This window comes from Artemia sp. Qi Xiang Cuo, chromosome 21 (genome assembly GCF_049724085.1).
Source record: "Artemia sp. Qi Xiang Cuo chromosome 21, ASM4972408v1, whole genome shotgun sequence".
NCBI classification, from domain to species: Eukaryota; Metazoa; Arthropoda; class Branchiopoda; order Anostraca; family Artemiidae; genus Artemia; species Artemia sp. Qi Xiang Cuo.
In genome coordinates, this window is record NC_142814.1 from 32,160,781 (window position 1) to 32,171,545 (window position 10,765).

General features: G+C 39.1%; 3 protein-coding genes across 3 annotated transcripts; all 3 read left to right on the forward strand.

Moving 5' to 3' along the window:
• The first annotated feature begins 1,499 nt into the window (after positions 1–1,499).
• On the forward strand, positions 1,500–2,693 carry LOC148939454 (protein CFDP2-like). The gene has a single exon (XM_089106880.1). The coding sequence runs from the start codon at positions 1,500–1,502 to the stop codon at positions 2,691–2,693; it is 1,194 nt and encodes a 397-aa protein (XP_088963006.1).
• Positions 2,694–2,783: 90 nt separating this feature from the next.
• On the forward strand, positions 2,784–3,434 carry LOC148939455 (uncharacterized). The gene has a single exon (XM_089106881.1). It carries the CDS (start codon positions 2,784–2,786, stop codon positions 3,432–3,434), a length of 651 nt encoding a protein of 216 aa, XP_088963007.1.
• Positions 3,435–4,234: 800 nt separating this feature from the next.
• LOC148939456 (uncharacterized) lies at positions 4,235–4,600 on the forward strand. Its single transcript, XM_089106882.1, has one exon. It carries the CDS (start codon positions 4,235–4,237, stop codon positions 4,598–4,600), a length of 366 nt encoding a protein of 121 aa, XP_088963008.1.
• The last annotated feature ends 6,165 nt before the right edge of the window (positions 4,601–10,765 follow it).

A 10,765-nucleotide genomic window follows, 5' to 3' on the forward strand; every position in this document is an offset into this window, starting at 1 on the left:
ATAATTCCTACGAAGCAAGTGATGTCATTTCTAATTCCCCTTTCGTAGATCAATAATTCCCCTCGATTATGCAAATCCATTTCTCAGAAATTCTGTCCCCTTCTTGTATGCAATCAATTTCTCGGAAATTCTCTCCCTCATCGATTATGTAAATCAGGTTCTCGGAAATCCACTTCTCCTTCGATTACGCAATCAATTTCTCGGAAATCCACTTCCCCCTCGATTACAAAATCAATACATCTCTCCCCCATAAGTGAAGCCATATGCATTCCCCTCTGTATCTTAACCATCAAACAGAACGAAACCATGAAAATACATCAAAGTAAGAAAAATCCCGTTTTTTCATTCTCAGTGACAAAAACCATAAGAACATGCATAAATTGCTGTTGACATCCAAGAAAAACAACAAATAAATTGACTAACACTCATAATCATCCAATAAATGGATGTCTACATCCATCAAACAGAACGAAACCATGAAAATACATCAAAGTGAGAAAAATCCTGTTTTTTCATTCTCAGTGACAAAAACCATAAAAACATGAATAAATTGCTGTTGACATCCAAGAACAACCACAAAAAAATTGACTAACACTCATAACCATCCAATAAACAGATGTCTACATCCATCAAACAGAACGAAACCATGAAAATACATCAAAGTGAGAAAAATCCTGTTTTTTCATTCTCAGTGACAAAAACCATAAAAACATTCATAAATTATGCAGGCTTGGTGTTAGACTCAATTTTAGATGGCAGCACATGTGTTCGTTCTGTGCTGGTACCCCTTTCCCTATTAATACTCATAGGATCATTGAGATCTTTGCGGGATAAAATGCCCCTTTTTTTCTTTTTTTGGAGCTTCCGAGTTTTAACAGTTTTGTCGTAAGTAAAGAATTTTCTCCAAAGAAAGGGATTTGCGTGTTTATATGAGTTTCGTACTTTTACGCAGTCATTTTGTATGGTTTTTTGCTATGGAATTTTTTCATTTTCATCATATTTGATGTTGACTTGCCGCTTTGAAAGAGCGGCAAGTCCCCTTTCCCTTCTGAGATCACCTTCTCAGAAGGGGCTCTTCCCCAGGCCACTCAGCGCGTTCCCAGGTGGCGGATAGGGGATTGTCCTACAGATATGTAGGGTGCCTCCATTTGGGGATGCACGGACCAAGGGGGGACCTAGCCCCTGTGGGTCCAAAATTGAAACTGGGGTAAGCTAACCCGGGAGTCATAAATAAAGGCGCAGGAGAAAGGAGGCCCCTCTGACGCATACTGGTCAAGGTCTATCGGCGTGTGGACGCGCCCTATTAGTTGCAAACCTTCTTCCAGCAATGGGTTAAATTGTATGGTACTGCAGGATACCATCGAGGGAGGATCCTCTCCAGGAGGACAGCTGCGAAAGGGTGGAAGATCCAGACTGGGGCAACGACCTCTGCAAGTTGACGGAGAGGTGTGGCTTGCCACCGTCAATGAATCAGCCAAGAAACCATATCTTTTCAAAATATGAACAAAGGCTCAAAAGATCAAAGTAGAAGTGCTACCGCGTCCGGGGAAACCGACGACCCTTGTGATTTGATGATGATAAGGAATGAGAATGATGATGAATTTGCTACCGCGTACGGGGAAGCCGACGACCATAGGCCTAGGACGACTCCCAGACGGGATGAGAGTTTAATATCGGCGAAAAACACTCTCAATATTGGTACACTAAATACCCGGACTTTAGCTAAACCTGGAAAAATGGATCTGATGTTGAAAGAGATTGATAGATACAAGTGGGATATAGTCGGTATGTCTGAGACGCACCTTCCTCGAAACGGAGAAGAAAACATCCTTGGAACCACTTTCCTACTGTCGGGACGTTCTGATGGTGTCCATCAGCAGGGTGTTGGCTTCATCCTCTCTGCGGCCGCCAAAAGGTCACTAATGACTTTCACTCCTGTATTGGAGAGAATAGCGACCATCCACCTGAAAGGGCCCATCAAAAATCCCTCAGTCGTCCAGATATATGCCCCAGATTCAGCCCGTAGTGAAGAGGAGTGCGACCATTTCTACTTTCAGCTACAAAGCGTCACTGACCAGATCCCCGAAAATGATATACTTATCGTGTTGGGTGACTTTAATGCGATAGTTGGCAGTTGCCATGCTGGTCGAAACGATGTCGTGGGCCCACACGGACATGGCCGTCTTAATGCAAGGGGAGAACGGCATATTGACTTCTGCAGGGAGAATGAACTCTACATCACTAATACCGCTTTCAAGCACAGACAGCGCCGAAAGGTAACATGGAGATCCCCTGATGGAGTCACCGAAAATATGACCGACTACGTCCTGATATCCAAACGTAGGAGGTTATCTGTAACGGACACTGTCTCACTCCCCGGTGCAGATTTCGACTCGGACCACACACTCTTGATGTCCAAAATCAAGTTGAGGTTAAAACATCTCCCAAAAACCACAAAAATCCCAAGATTCCGAACGGAACTCCTCCGAGACCCCACCAAAAAAGCCACATATAACTCTAGCCTGTCTACAAAATTTCATGACATCCTGAGTACATCCAATCCACTCGTAACTCCCGAAGAGATTGATCGCTTGGCTGAACATGCCACCTCTGCAATCCTCGAGACTGCAAGCGACATCCTTGGTAGAAAAGCCAAAGTTGAAAAGCCTTGGATCACTGAAGAAATAATTTGATTATGCGACCAGAAACACCTACATAACAACAAATCTGACCAAAGCAGCCGAGACACCTACAAACATCTCAAACGGAATGTTGAGCGTGAAATGAGGAAGGAATTCCGAAGGCATATCGCCGAAAAGTGCAAGGATTGTGAAACCCAGTTCAAGAAAGGCAACAGCCACAACCTCTCCAAAACAGTCAGAGAGCTATCATCCAAAAAAGATCCCTCAACTTCCGTAATCCTAGAAAAACAGGGGAACGACATCAGTGATGCCAAGATGAATCTCGACCGATGGAAGGAATACTTTGAGGAGAAACTGAACCCTGAAGTAATGACCGACCCAAATGTCCTAGAATCCTTCCCAATCATAGATCGAGACCCCCCTCCACCTCCACTTAGAAGCGAGACCAAAGCGGCTATAGAATCCCTAAAGCGAGGCAAAGCTCCGGGGCCAGACGGTGTCACTGCTGAACTGATAAATGTTGGTTCAGAAGACGTTGTCGACTTATACCACAGTCTTATATCAGCCATCTGGTCTACTGGACACGTCCTGCAGCAGTGGTGTAAGGAAGCAATAGTCCCAATACACAAAAAGGGCTCAAAGAAAGAGTGTGACAACTACCGGCCCATCAGCCTCACAAGCCACCAAAACCAGAATCCTGACCAAGATCCTGCTCTGCAGAATTCAAGCAATCACCACCTCTGTTCTAGGCGAGTATCAATCGGGCATTCGATCGGGATAATCAACTATTGACCAAATGTTTACTGTGCGTCAGCTTATGGAACGGTTCACTGAGTTTAACAGAGACCTCTGTCAGCTCTTTATTGACTTCCGACAGGCCTTTGACCTAATATGGAGGAAAGGCTTGTGACATATTCTAAGACACTACGGTGTCCCAGATGAAATAGTCAGAATCACTGAGGACATGTACAACCAATTTAAAAGTCAAATACTGACCACTGATGTGCTCTCTGGTGAATATCCAACAACTTCCGGGGTCCTGCAAGGATGCATCCTCTCACTGCAATTGTTTAACCTGTTTCTGCATGCCATTCTCTCCCTGATACCCGTCGAATACGGAGTAAGAATGGGAGGAATCTTAATTGACAAACTTGCATATGTGAATGATATCGTCCAGATGTCCACTACCACCCAAGAACTCCAGAGATAGGTTGCCTGTATCTCACAAACAACAAAGCCATTTTGTATGCACATTAACGCAAACAAGACCAAAATCATGGTCACATCACGACAGGAGATAACAACCCCCTCCCTCGATAGTAATAGACTTTGAACAAGTGGAAAGAGTCGATAAATTCCTTTACCTCGGCAGTTTCTTAACAGCTGACAACTACCACACTCTCGGCATTAAACGCCGCCTCGGTCTTGCTAGGTCTAGCTTCAAAAGTCTATCAAAAATCTGGAAATCTAACCACCTTTCGAGCCATCTGAAAGTGCATCTATTCAACAGTCTGATCATACCCATTGCTCTATATGGGTGTGAAACCTGGACATTAAAAGATGAAAACGAGCGCAACCTCCTTGTGTTCGAAATGAGATGTCTGCGCCGGATAGCCAAGATCAAATATACTGACCATATCACTAATGAAGAAGTCCGAAGAAGGGTGAAGTTGCAAGACACTATCCGGAACAAAATTCAAAAACAGCAGCTGCGCTGGTTCGGCCACGTAAAACGAATGAATCCCGAACGCCTACCCAAGATCGCGCTTGCAGGGACAACTAAAGGACTTAGACCACGGGGAAGACCGCGCAAAAGGTGGATCGAAAACTTTGACCGACAACGCAATGCCCAACTATCCCAAACCGCACTTGACAGAACAGCATATCGAGCCCTAGTTCATCAGATTTCTTTGAAAGGAGTGGCCCCAAGAAGTCCCATGAGGATCGATGGGACTTAAGTAAGTAAGTAAGTAAGTAAGTGATTTTACAATATTTAAACTTTAGTTTTTTGGGGTTGAGGGGGCAGAAAAAGGTACCTAGGTTAGGCTAGGTTGGATTATGTATTTAATATATGCTATGCTTTACCCCAACCCCCCTAATGTGCAAATTCTAAAAACAAAACGGTAACAAAACTTCCACTATCTTAAATCCAATGCAATCATTAGCAAAATCACAATCTATTTTCACTTTTTTCTTACTTAAATTTATGTTATATCGTTAAATAAACTGAATTCGGACGCACTTTTTCATTTTAGTTATTTCTTTCTCAGTAATTTTTTATTGTAAATGTTTTTATTGTAAAGCTGTCTTATTGAGGTCATTTTTTGTCCACTATTAAATAAAAAAAACAAGTTTTTTTATCTGAAAGTAAGGAGCTTCATTAACAAAACGGGCGTTGGGGGGGGGGAGGGGGGGCTAGTTGCCCTCCAATCACTTTCGACTATTAAAAAGGGCACTAGGCACTCCAATTTGCAATCGAATGAGCCCTTTTCGAACTTTCTACGGCAACTCGTTTGATACCAAGTGCCCGGGTATAAAGAACCAAAAAACAACACATTGTGCCCACATCGTTCTTTACTTAGGCAGCGCTAGCGAGCTGCCTATGACTGCTATGCAATGCCGTATTCAAAAGAACCCGGTTAATAGAACAGTACCTAAAAATCATGCAATTTTCTTCTTTTTTGCCAGAAGAAAGATCACAAATGCCCACTTATTTATTTTTTTTGTCATGGGGGGCCGTATCAAACCAATGATCCTAGAAGATCAGGACATGACTCGTTTGATTGGAAATCTAATATCTAGTGCCCCCTTTTAGGGGCCAAAATATTGGAGGGCAGCTAGCCCCCCATACATGCCCCTTTTTTCTTCAAAGTCGTCCGATCAAAATTTTGAGATAGCCATTTTGTTTAACATAGTTATAGGCTTAATGACTACCAATTAGAAGATAATATGAACCCTCGCAGTCCCCAGGGAAAGGACTGTAAGTAAAAAAATTTATTTATAGTTTACATACAATATTTTTCAGCAATGATGGAATTTTTCGAAGGGAATCTTAGGGGAGAGGAGGTTTTTTTTACGTGAGAGAAATTTTCCACAGAGGATTTTTTCGTGCAGAAGGAGCCTGGTTTACCGGCATTGTCTGAAAAACGATAAGAAATTAAATAAAAAAATATAAGTTTTATCAACTGAAACTAAGGAGCAACATTAAAACTCAAAATGAGCAGCCATTATTCCCTTTATGAAGGGGTTGTCCCCCTCCCTAATCCCTTGTTGATTGTGCTAAACTTCGACTGTTTGTCCCAATTCTGAAGAACAACTCCTTAAACACAAGCACCATTTAATTACAATAGAAAGCTTTATTAAAAGTGCTAAAAAAAAACTATAGCATGAAGAGCAAGGTATTGAGGAGGAGTGCAACCCCTTCATACATTGAAGGCTTTAAATAGATTTTGATAGAGGAGGAGACTGCGTAGCTGTGTTGGCCTTTTGTGGCTTGATGCTGAAGTGAGTTTTAAGTAGCAGTAGCAGTATCAAAAATTATTTCACGAATGGCGGAGAAGAAAAGAATAACGTATTCAATCCATTGACTCACCCGTACTCATGTATCCATAAGTTGACATAGCCTCCTCTTGAACCATTTTTAGCGAGGATAGACTCTTAAATACTCTTTGGATCCTTAAGGGCTTTGCGGGATAAAATGTCCTTTATTTCTTTTTTTTTGGAGCTTCCAAGATTTGAAAGATTTGTCGTAAGTAAAGGATTTTCTCCAAAGTAAGGGATTTGCGTGTTTATATGAGTTTCGTGATTTTACGCAGTCATTTTGTACGAGTTTTTTTTTATGGAATTTCTTCATTTTCATCATATTTGATGTTGACTTGTCGCTTTGAAAGAGGTTTAAAAAGCATCTTATGTTCAAAAAGTTGGAAACACTGCCAAATATTAGCTCATGGTCTTCGCCTTACAAATATCTTAAAAATTTGTGTCGTTCCACTGTAATATTCATATTATTCATAGAGTTAGACTGTTTGACACGTTTTATAACTTTCCATGCCCCCCTCCTCCCTCAAAGAAAACCTGAACTTTAAAACTATTTTTATATAATTGCCTAATCAAGACTAGCACACACACTCTAGTTATAAAGGGAATTTTTGGTACTGTTCTATCAGCTGTAAAACACGCGAGATATTGTATAGCGAACATGATAAAAGAAACTAGTCAAGCAGGTTCTTTCAACGGCGAATTCCTATGCTGAGCATTACAAACAGGGGTTTCTCACTCCGCTTTCCGTACTCCTGTATTCATAAGTTGACATAGCCTCTTCTAGAACCATTTTTAGCGAGGTTATACTCTGAAATACTCATAGGATCATTGAGATCTTGGCGGGATAAAAGCGCCCTTTTTTTTTTTTTTGGAGCTTCTGAGTTTTAACAGTTTTGTCGTAAGTAAAGAGTTTTCTCCAAAGTAAGGGATTTGCGTGTTTATATGAGTTTCGTACTTTTACGCAGTCATTTTGTACGGTTTTTTTGCTATGGAATTTTTTAATTTTCATCATATTTGATGTTGACTTGCCGCTTTGAAAGAGCGGCACAATATTAAAAATTGTAAATAACAATTTTACAATATTTAAACTTTAGTTTTTTGGGGTTGAAGGGGCAAAAAAAGGTGCCTAGGTTAGGCTAGGTTGGGTTACGTATTTAATATATGCTATGCTTTACCCCCACCCCCCTAATGTGCAAATTCTAAAAACAAAATGGCAACAAAACTTCCACTATCTTAAATCCAATGCAATCATTAGCAAAATCCAAATCTAATTTCATTTTATTCTTACTTAAATTTATGTTATATCGTTAAATAAACTGAATTCGGACGCACTTTTTCATTTTAGTTATTTCTTTCTCAGTATTTTTTTTTATTGTAAATATGCTTTCATACTGATACTCTAAATGCTCGTTAATATTCAGGTTGTGATAAACAGATTAGATGATATAGCTGTCTTATTGAAGTCATTTTTTGTCCACTATTAAATAAAAAAATCAAGTTTTTTTATCTGAAAGTAAGGAGCGACATTAACAAAACGAACAGAAATTATTCCGTATATGAAAGGGGCTGTTCCCTCTTCAACGCCTCGCTCTTTACGCTAAAGTTTTTTATTGTTAAAAAAAATAGAGTTGTGAGAAAGTAAAACTTTAGCGTAAAGAGCGAGGCGTTGAGGAGGGGACAGCCCCTTTCATATACGGAATAATTTCTGTTCGTTTTAAGTTTTAATGTCGCTTCTTACTTTCAGAGAAAAAAAAAACTTTTTTTTTATTTAATTTTTGAAAGTTTTTGAATTAATGCAGGTTTTGATTTTGGCACACCGTACATGAATAATTAAAACAAAATTTGAATATTAATTTTACTTTTATTTGGTTAAATGGCTTTCCTGAAACTTGTTTAGATTTATTTACGAACGTTTTTAATACTAATAAATATACGTAGCTTACGAATTAACTCACGTATAAAACTTCTATATTCATATATTTTTAATACGTATATTAGAGGGTTCGCCCCCAAGTCAACACCTCGCTCTTTACGCTATTAAATAAAAAAAAACAAGTTTTTTAAACTGAAAGTAAGGAGTGACATTAAAACTTAAAACGAACAGAAATCATTCCGTATATGAAAGGGGCTGTCCCCTCCTCAACGCCTCGCTGTTTACGCTAAAGTTTTTTATTGTTTTAAAAAATAAAGTTGTGAGACAGAGTCAAACTTTAGCGTAAAGAGCGAGGCGTTGAGGAGGGGACAGCCCCTTTCATATACGGAATAATTTCTGTTCGTTTTAAGTTTTAATGTCGCTCCTTACTTTCAGTTTAAAAAACTTGTTTTTTTTATTTAATTTCTGATCGTTTTTTAGTTAATGCAGCTTTTATTTGCATAAAAATTTTACTTTTCTTTTGCTAAATGGATGTCTTTACAAATTAACTTACGTAACTAACTTCTATATTCGTATATTTTTCTTCTGGCAAAAAATACAAAGTTGCAGATTTTTGCAGATATGAGCTTGAAACCTATGTAATATTGTTTTCTGATACGCTGAATCTGACGGTGTGATTTTCATTAAAATTCTTTCACTTGTAGGGGATGTTTCCCCCTCTTTAAAAAATCGAGTAAATTTTCTCAGGCTCGTAGCCTTTGATGAGTAATACTAAACTTAATAAAATTTATATATTTAGGATCAGCATTATAAACACATTCTTTTGATACATTTATTGACATCAAAATTTTGTTTTTAAAATTTTCGATTACTATTGAGCCGTATCGCTTGTTTTTTTATTGTTTTTTTCATTACGTATATGTTATTACTTATATGAAGGGGTTCTCCCCTTAGTCAATACCACGCTCTTTACGTTAAAAGTTAAAACAAATTTTGATTCACAAACCCCTGAATCACAAAGGCCGTTTAATTAGAATAGATAGCTCTTTTGAAAGCACTAAAAAAAACTGTAGCGTAAAGAGCGAGGTATTGACTTGGGGGAGAACCCCCTCACATACGTTATAATTTCTGTTCGTTTTAAGTTCTAATATTCCTTCTTACATTTCAGTTGAAAAAATTTGTTTTTCTTATTTAATTTCTGAATGTTTCTTAAATAATGCTTGGAAATCCGGCGCCCCCTTCATAGAAATGTCCCTTACCCCAAAGAAACATCCTCCACGGAAATATTATCCAGAGTAACCCCCTCCTCTAGCCCCCCCCTCCAGAAAAAATCCTTCCTGAAAATGGTTGTATACTTCCCAATAACCAATAAATAATGCTGGCAAGTCCGGCGCCCCCTCCATGGCAATTTCCCTTCCCCCATGAAAACTTCCTTCATGAACAGATCCTCCAACATAACCACCAACCCACCCTTTCCTCCCACTACCAGAAAAAAAACCTCCTGAAAACTTCTGTAGCCCCCTATAGTAACCAATACTATATGTTAACATTGGGTAAAGTTCATAACTTTCAGCCCTCCCTCTGGGAACTTCGGGGGATTAAGTCATACTAAAAGACACATTTATTATATTTTCAATCATGCTGAACAAAATGGCTATCTCAAAATTTTGATCGGGGTGAGTTTGGGAAAAAAATGAGCGTGGGAGGGGGCCTAGGTGCCCTCCATTTTTTTTGGTCACTTAAAAAGGGCACTAGAACTTTTAATTTCGGGTCGAATGAGCCCTCCCACGATATTTTAGGACCACTGGGTCGATACGATAACCCCTGGGGAAAAAAAAACAAACAAACAAACAAACAAACAAACAAATAAACAGGCATCCGTGATCTTTCTTCTGGCAAAAAATGTAAAAGTCCACAGTTTTGTAGATAGGAGCTTGAAACCTCTACAGTAGGGTTCTCTGATACGCTGAATATGATTGTGTGATTTTCATTAAGGTTCTATAATTTTTAGGGAGTCTGTCCCCCTTTTTTTGAAAATCAGCCAAATTTTCTAAGGCGCGTAACTTTTGATTGGTAGCACTAAACTTGATGACAGGTATATATTTGAAATTAACATTGAAATCTTATTCTTTTGATATATCTATTGGTATCAAAAACCCGTTTTCTAGAGTTTCGGTTACCATTGAGCCGGGTCGCTCCTTACTTACAGTTCGTTACCACGAACTGTTTGAAAGTTCGAATTTTGTTCCAATTCTTTAAAAATGACCCCTTAATCACAAATGCCGTTAATTAGAATAAATACCTCTTATGAAAGTACTAAAAATATTTGGCTTAAAGAGCGAGGCATTCACTAGGGGATGAGCCGAATCATATAAGTAATGTTTTCTCTCGTTTTAAGTTTTGATGTTGCTCCTTACTTTCAGTTGAAATTTTTTTTTTATATATAATTTGTGATCTTTTTTTTAATGATACTGGGAAATCCGGCGCTCCCTTTATAGCAATATCCCTTCCCCCATGAAAACTTCCTTCATGGAAAGATCCTCCCACATAACCCCCGACCCCCCCCCCACTACAAAAAAAAATCCCCCCTGAAAACGTCTGTTTTGAAGTTCCCCCTGAAACTTCTCAATAACCAATACTATATCTTAACATTGGGTAAAGTTCATAACTTTCAGCCCTCCCCCCAGGGACTTCGGGGGATTAAGTAATC

Excerpts from the sequence above, each read along its gene's own strand:
- LOC148939454 (XM_089106880.1), top strand. The coding sequence starts at position 1,500 with ATGAACAAAGGCTCAAAAGATCAAAGTAGAAGTGCTACCGCGTCCGGG.
- LOC148939455 (XM_089106881.1), top strand. The coding sequence starts at position 2,784 with ATGAGGAAGGAATTCCGAAGGCATATCGCCGAAAAGTGCAAGGATTGT.
- LOC148939456 (XM_089106882.1), top strand. The coding sequence starts at position 4,235 with ATGAGATGTCTGCGCCGGATAGCCAAGATCAAATATACTGACCATATC.